The sequence below is a fragment of the Aethalodelphis obliquidens genome, unplaced genomic scaffold (genome assembly GCF_003676395.1).
Source record: "Aethalodelphis obliquidens isolate GAN/ISIS:26980383/991018 unplaced genomic scaffold, ASM367639v1 scaffold38, whole genome shotgun sequence".
Classification (NCBI taxonomy): Eukaryota; Metazoa; Chordata; class Mammalia; order Artiodactyla; family Delphinidae; genus Aethalodelphis; species Aethalodelphis obliquidens.
In genome coordinates this window covers 3032332-3050380 of record NW_020837982.1, presented here as the reverse complement: position 1 = coordinate 3050380, position 18049 = coordinate 3032332, and the positions used below count along the sequence as shown (strand labels likewise).

General features: G+C 55.3%; 1 protein-coding gene across 7 annotated transcripts in view; it reads right to left on the bottom strand.

The window, feature by feature from the left end:
* KSR1 (kinase suppressor of ras 1) overlaps window positions 1-18049 on the bottom strand; it is a 150773-nt gene that overhangs the window by 29326 nt on the left and 103398 nt on the right. For 6 of the 7 annotated variants that reach the window (XM_027130361.1, XM_027130360.1, XM_027130359.1 and 3 more), the window contains 4 exons: window positions 12109-12256; window positions 7310-7769; window positions 4834-4838; window positions 2243-2303 (listed from right to left, as the gene is read on the bottom strand). In XM_027130361.1, coding sequence (XP_026986162.1) covers window positions 2243-2303; window positions 4834-4838; window positions 7310-7769; window positions 12109-12256 — 674 coding nt within the window. Of the gene's footprint in view, window positions 1-2242; window positions 2304-4833; window positions 4839-7309; window positions 7770-12108; window positions 12257-14434; window positions 14981-18049 lie in introns of those variants that run through there. The other variant, XM_027130365.1, reaches the window with a different exon arrangement.

Sequence of the window (18049 nt, the reverse complement as noted above, 5' to 3'; positions counted from 1 at the left end):
TTAAAGCGTTGTCTATCATAGTAACAACAGAACAAACAGCAACAGTGTTTGGGGAACAGTTTGTGATGCATCCATGAACATTAGCTTACTCCTGGGAGTGACCACCCCTGGGAGTTAGGCAGGTCTGCGATTCTTAGTCCACAAGCAAGGAAACCAGCTCAGAGAGGTTAGGTGACTTTCCCGAGGTCACACAGTCCCTGTGTGACCCGGGACCCCAGGTCTCTGAACCAGAGCACGGCTCTATAAGAGACCCCTGGGCCAGAAAATAAGGGGAAAGGCGTGGGCATTGGGGCCCGACCACACTGGCTTTGAATCCTGCCAACTACTGGCTGTGGGATGGGTCAAAGCCTTTGCAGATGAGGCCAGCACTCTCCCCTCACAGGGATCTGGGGGGGATCGCTCGCGTGCTGTATGAATGTGCAGAGCCTGGACTGTGGGCCTGAACGTCACTGCTTCTACTCAGTCAAGATGGGAGCTTGTGGGGCAAAAGGACAAAGACGCCCACCCCCTTGGAACGCTTTTGAAGGAGCCCGGATCTGGCCACCTGGGAACCACACTCTCCTTCTCTCTGGTCTTTAATCTCCTCTCATGTCAACATGGGGGGAAGGGGAGCAGCTCAGTGGTATGTGAAATGATCTCCACCAGGAAGTCCTGAAAGCAGGTGGAAATGAGAGTCGGGGCTCGGCCGGAGAAGGGGCAGGTGCCAGGGAGGTGGAAGGGGCGGGGTGAGCGTCATGGGACAGTTTTCTCCCCTCACGATGGGACCAAAAACCTTCAGAGCTTCTTGTCGAGAGAGGCCCGGATCATGAATTTAGAAAAACCAAGAGGGTATGAGCGTGATGTCCCACACCCACGCCCGGAACCCAGGCAGGCAGGGCAGCCTGGCCATGCCAGACAAGAGGGGTACTGCTGCCCGGGTGGAAGGAGTGGCAGCCTGGGAAGCACTCGGGGTCCAGCTGGCAAATCCTCTGTGCGACCAGGGGCAGCCGGGGCAAAACTGAAACAGAACTGACCCTGGTGTCCCTTGGGTAAGTCGGCCTCTCTCCGGCTAGAGGCAGAGGTTAAATACCCAGCACTCCCCAGGGCTGGACGCGTGAGCCCCACATGCACTTCACTCCATTTTATCCTCACGACGGGACTGAGAGCAAGTCCCAACCGCAGAGGGGGAAACTGAGGCTGGGAGGGATTCCTGCCGATGGGCGATGGGGGGGGTCCCCACCAGAGAGGGAACAGGAGAGGTCCTGCCCTCTCACGGCTGGGAAGATCGCACTGGACACCGGGTGGGACAGAGGGAGGCTCTCAGACCTTCACTCAGACAGCCTCCCCTGGTGCCGGAGACTCTCCTCCCCGAGGCTCCGGGGTACAGGCATCCCGGCCCTGCCAAGGCTCTCAACAGAGGTGCCTGGGCACCAGCCACGGGGCTCAAGCAGCGTCTCGGTGGCCACGTGACCTCGGGCAAATGACTCAAGCCCCGCGAGCCGAGTCTGCACCGCTGGGTGAGGATCCGAGGCTGGCCTCCCGCACAGGCTGGAGTGCAGCTCACGCTCCGGGGGGAAATGAGTGGGCCCTGCTGTGTTCACAGCATCCTTTAATGGGGCGGCCAGAGCACCACACATCCCAAGGGACCATCCTGCTGGCCATCGGCGCGGGGCGGAACGAGACGCCGCCCGGAGCTGCTGTTGGCAGCACACGCCAGCCTCACGAGCGCTGAGGCAGAGGCCTCTGGGCTGTCCACGTTATGGGCCCACATCAGTCACGCCAGCTGCGTGAGTGCCAGAGTCACCGGAAGTTGCTGGAATCCAGACTGGCAACCCGAGAACCTTAGGGATGGGGTCTGGAGTTTCAGCACGTTCCACGGGGCTCTGACGTGTGGCCAGTTATGTCCACGTAACTGATGCCGTGCTGGACCCAGAGGACGCTCTCGGCCCCTCCCTGGGCCTTTGACCCTGTTTCTCCTGGCACCTGTTTTTCCCCAGCAGACTGAGGAAGAGACCCAAGGAGGGGCAGGAAAGGGCCCAGCAAGTCCCAAAGGCTGCTGGTGACAGGCAGGGGCTCCAGGTGGGTGCCGGGTCGTGTCCACAGAGGCATGGACAGACAGACCGGAGGCAAAGAGCCCTGAGAGACGGGAGTCAGGACAGCCCCTCCCCACGCACTGAAGAGCGACCCCCTGGTGGAGGCTCAGCTTATATGGGCCCCAGCCCAGCTCTGTGCTCCCTCCCCGCCCCAGCCCAGCTGGGCCTACCTGTGTGTCACCGAGAGCCCGATGTCCCTTCGTACCATCTGTGGGGATCCGTGCAGGAGATCTGCGGGGAAAAGGGCCAGGTCAGGCAGGCCAAGGGGGCCCTGCTGGGGACGGCGTGTGCCTGTGACCTTCTGTCTCAGACATCACAGGCTAGGGCGGTACGGAGGGACCGCCATATGGCAGAGGGACAGTTCCCTGAACCTGCATCTAATCAAGACAGAGACGGCCAGGCGAGACCAGAGGGGGCCAGTGTGGTCACCCTCACACTTGGGCCCCCCCGCAAACAAATGGTACCACTTAGCCTCCGCAGACAGTTCAGAAATGGTCCCCGTGAGGTTTCTAGTATTGGCGGGAGGCAAAGCCAAGGTGAGGACAGCAGCTCCGCTCCCCCGCGTCTCTTGCACTTCCTTGCGGATGCACCCACAGGCCACCAATCCTGGCCGCGTCTTGGGAAGCGAGAAGCTGCCTGACCCTTGGCGGAGGGCTTGAGGCCGGTCGGCCTTGTGGCATACCTAGCTTTCCAGTCACAAGCACCTTGAGGATTCTGCTCTGAGAGCCACCAATGCCAGAGCCCGGCAGGTAGAGGGAAGACGAGGTGAAGCTTTACCTGCTCCCACGTAGTCCAGCCCCAGCCGGGCACTCAGTCTGAGCCTTTGGGGAAGTCTCAGGCCACGAGCTTTGCCTGCCTTCCTAGAGGGCACCCTGGTCTCTCTCTCCAATCCTGGCTTCCTCATAAGAACAGGCATCCCTGGTGTTCGTGGTATAACAGGGCAAGCAGTAGGGGAGCAGCTGAAAGCAATCTGTCCATCCACCAGCAGCCCACATGTCTAACCCCACCTCCCCTCCTCCACCAGGGCACCCCCCTCCCCCCTCTCCCTTCTGCCCATACTCAACACTGCCTATCTCCTCCTAAAGCAGGGGTTCTTAACTGAGCCCATGGATGGGAACCCTCAGGGGCTCTGGGAACCCTCTGGACTGGTAAGCGGAATGATGTGTGCTTTCCCCTAGAAAGAGAGTCTACACTTTTATCCAATTATCAAATAGATCTGTGACCCAGAAAGGTCAGGAACACAGTGCTCCAGTGATCTGTGGCCATCTCATACCCTCTGAGTCAGCCTTCCACCCCATGCTGGCCTGGCACACAGCTGGCGCTCAATAAGTGACGGTTCACTCAAGGCCAAGTACCACACACCCAGCCACAGGAGAAGGGAGTGATGGAGGTACTGACTTTTCCTCCTACACCAAGGGGGGAGCCTGATCGGAACGAAAAGTTCTCTGCCACCCCCTGATAGTTGAACCCACAATCTCGCCAGCACGTCTGCCATGGGGCTGCCTCTTCCCAACTCCGTCCTGGGGGTGGGGGCCACCCTACCCCAGTCAGTAGCCAAAGCCATCAAAGTACATGGGTCAAAAAGGGGTTAGGTTGCCAGTCTAGGAGAAACAGACTATGGGAAAATGAGATTTTAACCATCTATCTCTGAATGCAACCTACGATTGATTTGTAATGTCTGCCACAGGCCTGGGATAGGTAGGAGGGAGGTGAGATGAGGCTGTCCCTGATGGAGATGAAATACTGGTCCTGAAGGCCTCATCCTGCCTTCCTGGAAAACTGGGGAAGCAGCCTCACTGCTATGGTCCCTGAATTACTATAGCAGCTGGGAAGATGGCAGGGCCAGGCTGTCCTAGGGATGCAAGTGCTGGATTCTCCTCCAAGCCTCTGTGAAGGGCCCTGTGCCCTGGGGACAGGGACGTGCCCCCTCCCTCCTCTCTCACCCCGGTGGTCCTGCAGTCAGATCCATTCTGGCAAAGTCACTGCCCCTCCGCATGTCTAAGACCCTGCTGACAGCCTCATCACTCTGCTTAGCCAGCTCAGGACAGTACAAAAATAAGCTGTTTTGCTCAGGCAAAAGCCAGACGTCTCTGCATTTCCACTGAGACCATCAAAAGCAGACCCCAGAGGTCACTTCCCTCTACTTTGACCCTGGAGAGGAATGCCCCACAGCACAGCCACGTGCAAGAACCAGCTCTCAACCCAGAGGTAGACAAGGGACTCAGAGGTTGCCTAGGCAGCCTCATCCCCTCCTAAGGGGATACTCGCACCCTCCGATCTCTCAGGGCCTCATTCAGAGCCGACCACGTTCCTGCCTCCAGGGAAGTTCCTCTCCTGAGCAGAAGGGTCCCGAGACGTCAGCTAGGCTCTGCGTATGGCTACCGTCCACCTACACCAGACAGACAGTGCCTCTCTCCCGGGAGCGAGGCGTCACCATGGCAGCCCAGCTGGTAAACACTCCCTGCCAGAGGTCACCTGGGGGGGGGCAGCAAGGTGCAAGTGGGACCCCCCCATAGGGCTGTCCGCGGACTGTGACGCTCTCAAGGTCTCAGCTTCTCAGAGCGGCTGCTGGCTGGGCTGGGCCACCTCGTCACCTGAAGGTTCCCTGTCCTAGAGCTATTTTCCTGCCCAGCATCTCTGCTTCTGGACCATGGAAAGGCCAGCAGACTAAGAGAGGGTCGAAGAAATCCACCCTTGATGGGGACAGTGACACAAACAGGACTCCTGGGTGGCAGAGGGGATGAAAATGAATCACTCTTACCGAACCTGCAGGAGACAAAAAAGACAGAAAGTAGGATTATGTCACCGCACTGGCCTGGTGTTTCCCAGAACATCAGCCCTTGGGTGGGAGCAGGCAGGGTACTCGGACGAGGACTTTGAGCGCCTGGGGCATGGGGCCAGGCTGGCTGAGTGACCGGGGAACGTTTCCTCAATGAGAAGGGCCAGAGGTAGCTTCCCCGGTCCCCCACCAGTGGACAATGGAGCTATACCCTGCACTTTAATACATTGGCTTTTCTAAGCCTCGCCAGCCACCTGCATGGTAATTAGAGTTCACTCCATTTCACAGCTGAGGAAACAGGCTCACAGTCTCCCAAGGTCATGTGCCTGTAGGTGTGGGAGCCCTGCCCAGAGCCCTGGAAGGAGGGGTGCTCGGCCCAGGCAGGAGGGGGGCTCAGGCAGCCAGGGAGGAAGTGGCTGGGGCAGGAGGTGAGGAGGACAGTTGTAAGAGCAGAGAGGCAGCCCCCAAGCAGGGCCAGGCCAGGACGTGCCCTGAGCGATGCCTCCCGGGGGAGCCGCTGTCCTAGGGACGAAGAGAGCTAGGAACCCAGGCCACTCGGTCCACCCTCAGGGCTCACTGAGGGCAGCAGGGTGGCCTGAGCACCCACGTCAGTGCCAGTTTTGGTGGCTTTGTGGGGACCTGACTCAGAATCTCAGGGTCCAAGGCCCAGCTCACCAACGGTGGGATCTGAGGAAGTAGCGTCATCTGCCCGAGGCTCTGTTCTCCACCCAGAGCTGGGGGTGAGACCAGAGCCCTCCTAACACTCTTTTAAGGGAAAAAAATGAGGAAAGAGATGCACTGGGGTTTGCGCATTGAGATGCCCTCTGATGGACCCGTGTCCACGTGTCCACATGGTCATTATCACTGTGCTTCCTGAGAGAAGATCCAGAGGGGGAGGAAGGCTCAGCCCTTTCGGGGGGTGGGGGGAGGAGGGAGGATCCAGGCCCCAGCAGGACAGCCTGATCGAGAGTGGCAGGTAGGTCACAGGTAGATTTCTCTCCTTGGGTGACACACACTCAAAACCATCAGAGATGTCCAGGGTCCATCCCATAAGGGACCCAAGATAGCCTGCACTGGGATGGGGGAACAAGCCCACGTAAGACCAAAAAAGACCATGTCAGGAGAGGGGCCAGGTCTCCAACCCTCAGAAGTACAAGAAGGTAAGAGGCACTCGAAGAAAACTCCCTCCTTCCCTTCTGCCCTGTCCACAAGGGTATATTGACAAGGGCGATTTTTGTAATAGCAAAAGGACCTAAATGTCCATCAAGAGGGGAGGAATTAGTTAAACTATACACTGGAAAGAGGTAAAAAAAAACAAAAAACATTAAAAAGATGAGGTAGGGCTTCCCTGGTGGCGCAGTGGTTGAGAGTCCGCCTGCCAATGCAGGGGACACGGGTTCGTGCCCCAGTCCGGGAAGATCCCACATGCCATGGAGCAGCTAGGCCCGTGAGCCATGGACGCTGAACCTGCGCGTCCGGAGCCTGTGCTCCGCAACGGGAGAGGCCACAACAGTGAGAGGCCCGTGTACTGCAAAAAAAAAAAAAAAAAAAAAAAAAAGATGAGGTAGTTTGAATAATTATAGATATATACAAAACTGATAACCTGGTTGGCTCCTGAAAGGAAAAGGAAAAATGGTAGGGAGTGACTTTATACTCTACAAAGCTCTACGCAAGCTACAAAGCTTTTGGATACTGGACTATGTGACTGTTACTACCTATAAAATAAACAGATTAAAATTTTTTTATAAATAAATAAGAGAGTAAGGTGTTTCAAGAGGTACTGACATGAAGTTCTCAGAAATAAAGGTAAGCTGAAAAAATAGGGTATAGAACAGAGTACATAGTAATTGATAATCATTAGTGGTTTCAGCATGATATTCTAATTCCCCCTTCTGCACACATGGGAGGATGACATTCCTTGGTTCCATTGTTTGGGTAGGGCCGGAAATGGTGAGTGGCACTTTCAGGAAAAAGCATTTAATCACTCGGTTGTAACATCTAAAGTTCTTTTTTCCTCTGCCACAGTGGGATGTTCTAGACAATGTTCCAGCCTGGAATCTGAAATGAGGCTGACCGTGACAGACAGGTAGCATGACCAAGAAACAAATCTTTGTTATTTTAAGACCCAAAGATCTGGGGGTATTTGTTATTGCAGCATAACCCAATCTAACCTGGCTGACACATGGTATCATTGTGTGTGTGTGTGTGTGTGTGTGTGTGTGTGTGTGTGTGTGTGTGTGTTCAGAAAGAAATCTAGTAGGATTCGGCCCAAACTGATAAGGTAGTCTGGGGAACGGACTGAGAGATGGGAGCATCTTTCACTTTTCACGTTGCAGCTTCTATGTTGGCTGATTTGGTCCGTTTTCAATCAAGCCTGTGTTACCTTTACAATGAGAAAACCGCAGACAGAACTTTCAGCAGACGGCAAACTCAGCACCTGCCTGGCAGGAACACTTACCTCATCGGGGAGACCTCGTCGATGCGGTTCCCCAGCTGAGACTCATGGGACTTGCTCCGGGTGAGCGTGGGGAAGCTGGGCAGCAGCTGGAAGACCTTGCGGCTGGGCGGGGGCGGCGTTCTGGGCGGCTTCAGCTTGGTGTGCCGGCGGAGCTGGGGCGTGGTCGGCGGGGTGATGAAGCTGGGCAGCGCGCGGGGCGTCAGCCGGCCGCTGGTGTGCAGGGAGATACAGGGGTCCGCGAGGCCCTCGCCGGGGCCGGGGCTTGGGGAGTCCGAGGTGGGCAGAGCGGACACGGAGACGGAGCGTGGGCCCTGGGCACCGCTGCCCACTCTGCCCAGCTGGGAGCTTCCTGGGGGCCAGGGCAGGCTGGCTGGCGAGAGGCTGTCCACGGGAGGCCCAGAGCCACTTTCCCGTCGGGCATCCGACGGACTCCAGCCCGAGTCCTCTTTGTGGTCTCCGCCTGCGGGCCAAGAAGTCGAGTCACAGATGCTTGGGGCTGGAGGGATTCACAGGTGAGGTGGCCAGGACCCAGGAGCACAGTTCCTTAGCGGAGGCTCCAACTGCCAGCCTTCACCTGTTTAAGGCCACTGGCGCACACACACTAAATTCCACACTATCTGGCTGGCTGCGGGGGCACCAGCGTAGATATCACTGTCCCCAATTTACGGAGAGGAAAATGAGGACCAGAGAGGGAATGCGCAGGCCTCCTGCTGGCAGGTCTGTGGGGAGCGGGCGAGGAAACCCACCCCCAAAGTGGGAGACCTCAGAGAGGGAAGTGGTGACTGACCTAAGAGTTAGGGAAGGGAAGCTGGACTGTGCGAAGGGATAACTCCCCTCCAAGAAAACTCAATCATCGGGAAAAGAGGCTGCTCTGACCTTCCGACAGCAAATTGCCCTGGGAATTTACTAGAAAAGAGATCCAGCTAGAAAGAGATGAACAGCCACTTCCTTTGGAGAGGAGCCTCTGAGTGACTTTTGGCTGTCCTCGTGGTGACTCTCTGCCTGAGGCCTTGAGGCTCCAGGGCTTCCAACTCAATGACACGGCCTGTCCATTCATTCGAGTATATGCCGGGCGTCAAGGCATAAAAAAAAGACACATCCGTGATGCCTGAGGAGTCCAGTAAGAGTGACGGACACTTAACACGGCGTGCTGTGTGCTGACGCAGAGACGCATGGGGACTGAGAGGGTACAGGGAAGGAGGACCCTAAATAGCTTGGGGGTCAGGGGGCTTCCCAGCGGAGGTGGCAACAGGGCTGGGCCAGCTGGGGAAGAAGTGGAGAAGGTGTACCAGGCAGAGAGAACAGTGCACGCAAAGGCAGGGAGCACACAGCACTTTCGGGCAATGACTCCGCGTCCCACGTGACTTGAGAGGTCAGGACAAACCAGGGAGAGGCAAGAGATGAAGCTGGAGGGTCAGCCCACCTGGGGCCAGCTCCGGAGGGGCCTTGGATGTCTTGCCAAGGGCTTGAGGTTTGACCTTACAGGAAATGGGGACATAGTGAAGGGGTAGGGGCAGGAAGAAAGGACCCCCGTCCACAGAGACTCTGTTGTGGGGAAGAAGACACCTCCCACCTCATATTTATCAATGACTGGAAAGTACAGGAGGGCAGATTTTGACTCAAGGCAAAATGAACTTTCACCCTGTAATCCTTCTACGTTGCGAGTTGTACCCTGTCTTCCTAAATCCGCCCAGCATGGTGAGGTTGCTGAGATTCAGAGAGGCTGTGTACACTGCCGAGGTCACACAGCTAAGTAAGCAGTGGGATGGGAACCGAGCTCTCGATCTCAACCACGGCACTGGGCCTCCTCTCCCAAGGCTACCGATGCTGAACAACCTATAATGGCACAGCCTTCGGAGGTAATGAGCTCTCTGCCATCAGAGGTGGTCAAGCCTAGCCCACAGAGCCATCTATTAGAGACGGTGCAGAGGGACCATCCTTCGCAGTTCTTAGGGTTTGTCCATTCCATCCCCTCCTCAAATGCCCTTCCTTCTACCTCACTGCATGGTGACTTTCTATTCACGGATCAACTTGGAGAATGAGTTATTCGTCTGTGTATTCCTTTAGGCTTGCTCCTTTAGAACTGTGGCCAAGACCTACACTTTAATTTATAAGCTGGCCTATAGGAGGCACTGGACACACTCTTGTTGAGGGGATGAAAGAATGAGTGCCATGGGTTCACGGGCAAGTCTGCCACCAAAGGAAACAAGCCCTCGATTCTTCAAACTGTCTATTTAATCACCACTGCTTTGAGCCAGCTCATGGATGGCAAATGGCTCTTGTGCATGTCAACACCAGTCAACTGGCAGTGGCTGCTTGAGAATGACTCTGGAGTCACTAAGTAGGAAGAGCTCAGGGATTGATTAGTGATGTCTGCCATGGATGAAGGACAGGGAGTATCAGTAAGCATGATCTTCTCCTGTTAACCAGCCACTGGCATAAAGAAACATCCTTCATTACGTTTCTTAAGACCAGAGACATCCACATTTTCCATGACCCCACAGGCCTAATACTGAAAAGAGCATCTAATATGCACCAGGCTCTAGACTAAGTACTTATCCTTAACTCATTTAATCCTCGCAGCAATTCTATGTGAGGAAGTGTTGTTGTTATGTCCATTTTACTCATAAGGAAGATGCGGCACAGTGAGGTTAAATAACGGGCCAGGGTCCCGTGGGTTCTAAGTGGCTGAGCAGAGTGCTAGGCCCAGGCAGTCTAATTCCACAGTCTATCTTTACTGCAGCCTGACTGCTCTCACCTGGCCCTGTCGGGTGCCATGAAGACTCTGATTGCATGACCTGAGAGACAGGGTGATCACAGTTACCCACCCAGCCCCCAGCAGGTACACTCGAAGTGCAGCCACTACTGGGCAGACCCATCTGCCTGCCCGTGTCCTGGACTGGGGTGCGGTGGGTCCCTCTTGGGGATGTAGGGGTATCACAAGCCGAGATGGAATGAGAAAGAAGCACCTGGAATAGACTCTCTGCCCAGGACCTCCTCGGGGACATAGTGGAAAAAGCACCCTCTGAGGAAGAAAACTGGGTGCAAAGCCCAGCTCTGCCACGTGTCAGGTGCGGGACCCCAGACAACTCATCCAGGGCCTCCAGTGCTCGGATGCTTTAGCAACAAAAGGAGCTCACCACCACCTCTTAAGAGGACGTTGCCGGGCTTCCCTGGTGGCGCAGTGGTTGGGAGTCCGCCTGCCGATGCAGGGGACATGGGTTCGTGCCCCGGTCCGGGAAGATCCCACGTGTTGCAGAGCGGCTGGGCCCGTGAGCCATGGCCGCTGAGCCTGCGCGTCCGGAGCCTGTGCTCCGCAACGGGAGAGGCCACAACAGTGAGAGGCCCACGTGCCACAACAGTGAGAGGCCCACGTACCACAAAAAAAAAAAAAAAAAGGCTGTTGCCACATGTGTGTCAAGTGCCTGGCACGTAAGAAGTGCTTCGTAAATTAGTGATCTTCCTATCTTGGCACCCAGGATGGACAGACAGCAGCCTTAACACACGGGGGTCACCACCACCCAATGGCTGGCTCCTCTACAACTGTTTCTAATGCAGGCATAGAGCGGGAGGGCTGAGACAAGGTCCCCCAGATTCCCAGCTTGGGTGGCAAGTACTTTTCTTTCTTTTTTTTTTCTGACTGTTGTCTGAAGGTGACTGACAGCAATGGCTAAATTAATCCATCAGAAATATCTTTTCTCTTGACATAAAGAAAAAAGACAGTGAAATGTGCACAGGTGGCAAAGGCTGAGGCTCAAGTCACAGTTCTGCCACCCACTGCTGTGTGTCCTTGGTTACCCTCTCTGGGCTCAGTCTCCTGCTCTGTAAAACGTGGGGACAAGACTGCTAACCATGTCCCTGTCCTGTTTACTCCACGGTACTTGCCAGAGGCCAGATGTGTTGAGGTTTTCCGAACTAAGTGAAGCTCTGGGCTCTGTGTTCAGAGGAAGACTTGGTACAATGGGGCCAGGGAAGAAATTAAGCACAGTCCTCTCTGGGAAAAAAAAAATCGAGTAGAATATAAACCTCAGAGCCTTCCTTAAGCTTCAGGCAGACAGAGATAAGACAAGTGGCTCAGCGAGTTAAAAAATGGAGCAAATTCCATTCATCAGGCGCATTTTAAAGGCTTATCTGGGTGGTCTTGGGAGCGTTAAGTCAGGGCATTTGAAGCTGTTTCCAGGGCAAGATTTAGAAAGCCTGCAAATAATTCCCGAGGAACATTATTCATAATGCCAGGATTATACACTTCGCCTGAGGCGGCCATGTCCACACTCACAGCTCAAACGAGGTACAGTTTCTCTCCTCAGGCTTGCTTCAGGCTGAGCCCACACCAGCCCGGGCCCTTCTGAGCACACAGCCCAGCCGGCTGGCCGATGGGGATGGAGAGGGGAGGGGGAGGGGAGGGAGAGGGCAGGGAGAGGGGAGGGAGGGGGCTGGGTTGCAGGAAACTACAGAAGAGTCACAGAGCCCCACAGAGGTGCTCCACGGGGAGCACCTGCCCAGCAGACCAGCCCGGGGATCCTAACGATGGCTCAAGCTTCATCCAGCCCAGTTGGGATCCGGGAGCCTTCTGTCTCAGGGAGAGCCCTCTGCCTCGGGTCAGGTCCATCACACGCTTTCTGAGGGTGGACCCTGGCCGTTCCAAGCTGGCCCAGAGACCCTGATCACACCGGCCCCACCCCGTCATCCATCCCAGCAAAAGCCCTGGCGCCCAGGGAACCAGGCCAAGCCTGGGAGAGAAGTCCAGTGTCCAGGCCAAGGGAGAGGGAGAGGGAAACGATGGGGCTGGTCCTACCTACCCAGGCCTGTCACCTTCCGCAGGCAGGTGAGGGCGTACTGCAGGCGGCCACACTCCTCGGCACTGGCCCCGCAGCGCCGCAGCGTCTCCTTCACCTTAGCCTCGTTCATGTCCAGCAGGGCATCCAGCGTGAGCTCGCAGAGGATCTCCTGAGGAGGCACAGGACAGGCGGAGCGCCGGCTGAGCAGTCACCCTCCTCCCAGCCGGGCCAGCCTCCCGCTGAGTGGCAGGGGCCAGCTGCTGGCGGGCTGGCCTCTGACCCAGAGCCTCCACTTGTCCGAGGACACCAGCAGTCAGCCCTGGCCCCCGCCCCCAGCGCTCTGAGACAGCAGCTGAAGCAGAGATGCCAAAACTTGGGGTTGGGGGGAAAGGAAGGAAAATACCAGAAAAGTTCTGATAAGAGTGTGTTCCCTTCTCGTCTCTTTTTATTTATTCTTCTACACAGGAGAACGATGAAACACCACGACTTTTTAGAACGACAAGTACTTCAGATAAAGATAGCCCTTTACAATTTTGCTGTCTCTGAATCAGACAAAATAGGTTTCAAATAAAATTGACTGACGGAGAGAAGGATGACAAAGAATTAACCCTCGCCAAGCACAGTGTAGGTCCTTTATCTGATTCTCAGTCGCACCCTTCCAAGGTTTCAAGGTAGCGGACATAAGTGAGATGCCCGAAGGATGGAAAGACTGGTGCAGACTCTGAGGAGGGAGGGGCCGCACAGAAGGAACGGGGTGGCCTCGAGGAGACAGAGTGGCCCCTGGCGGACCAGCAAGAAGGGAACCTCAGGCCTGAGGCCACAAGGAAGTGGATTCTGCCAAAGACCTGAACGCACTTGGATGTGAGTTCTTCCCAAAGCTTCCAGGTAAGAGCCGGCCTGGCTGACACCCCGACTTTGGCCGGGCAGGTTGCTAAGCAGGGAAGCTGGACGAGCCCGTGGGGACCTCTCCATCCAGTCTTCTTCCTGCAGGACTGGGAGCTAACATATGAGGGATGGTTTAAGCAGCTAAGTTCATGGTAATTTGTTACACAGCAAAGAAAATGAGTACAGAGAGCGAATATTTGAATCAAGGCCTAACTCCAAAGCTTATGCTCTTTCCTCTCATCAAGGAGTGGGGAAACCCCTCCGGCTCTGATTACTTTGAGCCACATGGGATACGGAGCCTGGAGCTCAGAACAATGGGACACGTCCCTGGCCTCAAGTGGCTTGTGGAGTGACAGACGTGAAAATAAGTTATTGCAATGCAATAAGATATGGCCCAGCAGAGGGAAAGCTCAAAGAGCTATGGGACCAGTGGTGAGCTTGGGGGGCTGCGGGGGGTGCGGGTGTTGTCCCCTTTCTGGAGTTTCCAGATTTTCTATAACAGGGAAGGCCAAATATCCCACATCAAATGATTCGTATAAGCTTGCAGTTTTTGTTTTTGTTTTTGTTTTTTTTTGCGTGGGCCTCTCACTGCTGTGGCCTCTCCCATTGCAGAGCACAGGCTCCGGACGCGCAGGTTCAGCGGCCATGGCTCACGGGCCCAGCCGCTCCACGGCATGTGGGATCCTCCCAGACCGGGGCACGAACCCACATCCCCTGCATCGGCAGGCGGACTCTCAACCACTGCGCCACCACGGAAGCCCTAAGCTTGCAGTTTTTGATCTAAGCTGATTTTCATTGATTTTATTAGCCAGCTGTGCCTAATTTTACGAGAGCAATGTTATGGTCAGTCAATCCATGGTGCTATAAACCTTAAACTCAAGTGTCAAAACTGAACCTGATGAAGATGCCGGCTATGAGTCATTAGGGCGATGGTTTGGGGGCTCTGTGACGCCTGGGGTGTGGGGCCACATCTGAGGCCTGGCATGTGGCCCCTGGTGTCTGGCCGCGTCCCCTCTCCCCACCTTTGTGTCTTGTATGTATATTCTTCAGTCTCCAGGGTTGTGGGAAAGAATCTCATGGCTGTTTAGAATGACTCACACCAAAAATGAGAAATAAACAGATACCCCAAAGCACCAAGAAGCTCATCATTGGTTTGGACAAACCCCTGGTTGTCAGAAATCCTTCCAGACGATAAAATGGGAACGGGAAACCGTGGATAAGAACAGCACACAGAGCAGGCTGATTAGATAATGGTCCCAGGGCAGAAGCTTTTGTTCAATCAATGTGTCTTCCTCTATTGTCTTCAATAACACTCTTCACTGGAATGCAATTTTGACATCTTTTGCCCTCATTTCACTATGAAAAGCTATTTGGCAATATTGTCAGGGGAGAGCAAATGGAAGTGATGTTGACCTGCACAAAACAACTCTCCACCTTTCCCTAGGGTGCCCTCAGTGCTCACCCGCACATGCGCGTTTCCCCAAGGCTGTGATGACTCAGCAGTTCTACGGAACGTGGAGATTCCAGTATCTGCTTGATTTGGGGATGGAGGTGGACTGATGACGACAAAGACAAGCCTAGGAACCCAATCCCCAATCTAACTACAATGCAAATTCAGATTTTTTTTTTCTTTTCTATTCCTTTCCTCCCTGCCCACACCAGGTTTCAGCTTCTCAAGCATAATAACTACATTTATTATTACGAACTATTTGCTAGTGCTTTACAATACGTTCAGGGCTTTGTGTACTGTCTCCACTCAAAACAATGCAGCAAGGAGATGCTGTTAAGCCCATGTTATTGAGGCTCAGGGACCTCACGCAGTGCAAGTTAATAAATGGCGAGGCCACAACTGAAACCCCAGTGTGCTGGGTCCCAAAGCTCCTTCAACTATTCCCCACTGTCACTCGTGAACTTGGGCAAAGCCTTGAGACGCAGCAGCTATCTTGGGGAAAATGATTTTTTTCAAAGTAAAGGAATTAATTTCTACCCGCTTTCTGGAAAAAAAAATATACATATACATATCCTGTAAATTGGAAGTCCTTTGTCTTTTTTTTTTTTTTTTGCGGTACGCGGGCCTCTCACTGTTGTGGCCTCTCCTGTTGTGGAGCACAGGCTCCGGGCATGCAGGCTCAGCGGCCATGGAAGTCCTTTGTCTTTAGCGAGCAAAGAGAGAGAATATGTTCAAATCCATTCCCTTTTTTAAAAAAGGGGAAAAAAGGTATTTCCTTACAGCTTCGAATGAGCTGGAAAGTTTCTCTCACTCCCCCGAGACTTCAGGGCTCAGTCCACCCCGTGGGAATAAGGCAGCAGGGGCCGCTTTCCCTTCCCTCCTGTGTAGGCCACCAAACCTCACACGTGGATGCGATTCTCCCCCTCACAGCCACAGGCACAGCCAAGTCGCAGTTAGGAAGTTATTTCAGACCAGAGTAATTCAGGTACAATTGTTCTGGATAATCTCTAAACCGAAAGCAAGTTAGGGGGACTTCCCTGGTGGTCCAGTGGTAAAGAATCCACCTTCCAATGCAGGGTACGCGGGTTCGATCCCTGGTCAGGAACTAAGATCCCACATGCCTCGGGGCAACTAAGCCCACGCGCCTCAACGAGAGAGCCCAGGTGCTGCAAACTACAGAGCCCACGCGCCCTGGAGCCCACGGGCCACAACTAGAGAAGAGAAAACCTGCACGCCACTAGAGAGAAGCCCATGTACCCCAACGAGTGCTGCAATAAAGATCCCACATGCCGCAAGGAAGATCCGACGCGGCCAAATAAATAGATTTTTTTTTTTTGAAAAGAAAGCAAATTAGGGAATGAGCCTCACCGCCTGCTGACGGTGAACTCAAGGGCCTGTCGACAACCCAGCAGGCGAAGGCGCCCTGAAACGCTCTCGGGTCTGAGAGGCCTCAAGGCTGTGGAGGGCCTCCACCTGCCTGGAGTCACACGAAGATGCCAAGTTGTCTCAAAGCCAGGCGTCCAGACCCTGGCATTCTGGAGAAGGGACCAAGGCTGAGTGTCCACACTGCTTCAAGGAGAATTACTGCCCACCCCACCACAGCTTCTGTCTAAAGAAGAAAACGTGAACTGGAAACCAGGAAGGGAAGACATGGCTGCCCAGCCTGCTACGGGAGACGTTCTGGGTCCACCCAGCCTCGGGGCAGCATGTGAGCGCAGGGGTGGGCAGAGGGGCCACAGGACAGAGCACACTGGCTCCCCGCCTCTGCCCGTTCCCTCGAGCCACGACTTATGTCTCCGGCAGGTGACGTTATGTTACTCTTTCTGATAATAATTAGAGGGCAGGACCACTGGAGCATGGAGATGACTCCCAATCTGTGATCACGAAACGGCTGCTTCTGTTCTCTGCAGCAGAAGGTGGGGACGGGCTGGGCCAAACACGCTGCGCCCTTCCCCACCCATCCCAGCTGCTGACGGCAACTGGTGTCACGGGCCAGGCTGGGTATCAAATGGTGTCCCAGGACTTACCAGCAGCCACGGGGCTGCCTGGAGTCTATACTTAGCAACCTGTGCCGGCTGACACTGAAGGCCGCCCCCCTAGCCGTGGCCGGTCAAGCGGGCCGTGGAAATGCCATGGGCTTCACAGCCTGTGTGTGGACCGCGTGCCGCAAGAACCTGTGGCAGCTCAGGACGGAACTCGGGTGAAGGCCTGGGCTGAAGGGAGACAGAGACGCAAGCCCATACTTGGTGTCTCCGTCTAGCGTTCTGTCTAGTCCTAGAGCACAGCATGGTTCAGTCACGGCAGTAACTGTCTCAATCAGTGCGGCAGGCGCGCAAGGTCCATAGGCCGAACCTGGATTTCTGGTGCACGAGCAGAGATGTCCACCAGCTTCCCCGGCTGGGGCTTAATTCAAGGGCCAGGATCCTTCCCCACAGATGCTTGCCTGGGAACTGGTCCCATCAGAGAGACCAGAGGTGGGCCCCCAGAACCGTGTGGATGGTGACGTGGGACCCTGGCACCCCTCTGTGGCCAGGGCTCAGTGGGAGGGCTAGGACAGAAGAGGCAGAGGAGCTAGGGGTGCCTATGGCAGCCCAGGCCGGGAGCCCCCATGCCTCCAGCTGGCAAAGGAGAACCTGACGGAGGTTCCTTCCTGCCTTCTCACCACCGCTGGCGCTGAAGGAGAGGGAGTGAAACTCGGATAATAATAGCTGGATATTCTGGGAGGCACAGGAGGGGCTAAGGCAGTAGGGGCCTGGGTCAGGCGCCTCCTGGGGTTTCCATGGAGATCAGCGGACAGCTTGGGGATACTGGCTTTGTCTGTGGACCAGTCCTGGACCTAGTCACTATCCCAGCCCTAGAAAATGAGGAAAAGCCCCTCCTGGGAGAAGTCAGCCCCTTCCGGGAGGGCTTCTCTCCACCACCTCCCAGCTAGCTGACCAGTACAGCAAAAGGAGGATCAGACTTGGTCCTTGGAACCCTCTTGACCTTGGGCCAGTTCCTGCCCCTTCACTGGGCTTCGGTTTCATCATTTATAAAATGAGTGGGTTTGGCTTCAGATCAGTGGCTCTTGACCCTGGGGGCACCCTGGAATTACCTGGGAGGCTTTAAAAAATGATCCTGGGGCTTCCCTGGTGGCGCAGTGGTTGAGTGTCCGCCCGCCAATGCAGGGGACACGGGTTCGTGACCCGGTCTGGGAAGATCCCACATGCTGCGGAGCAGCTAGGCCCGTGAGCCATGGCCGCTGAGCCTGTGCGTCCGGAGTCTGTGCTCCGTAACGGGAGAGGCCACAACAGTGAGAGGCCCGTGTACCGCAAAAAAAAAAAAAAAGATTCTGATGCCCAGGCCCCGCCTCAGACCAATCAAATCAAAATTTCTGGGGGTGAGGACCATGCAGGCAAAAAGGCTGCAGGGCCTTAAGTCTGGCTAAAGTAGCCCAGGGCAGAAAGGGTCTGAGAAGGCAGATCTGTCCTCTCATGAGCCCACACTCCTTCAAGCCAACCCTAGCCTAGCTCAAGCTCATAGATGTCCCAGGAGATACGCTCTCCTGTACACTGCTGCCTCCCTCCCTCCTAGGCAGGGTAGGGGCTCACAGAGCGGGAAGCCTGGTGGACCCTTCAGGGAGTGGCT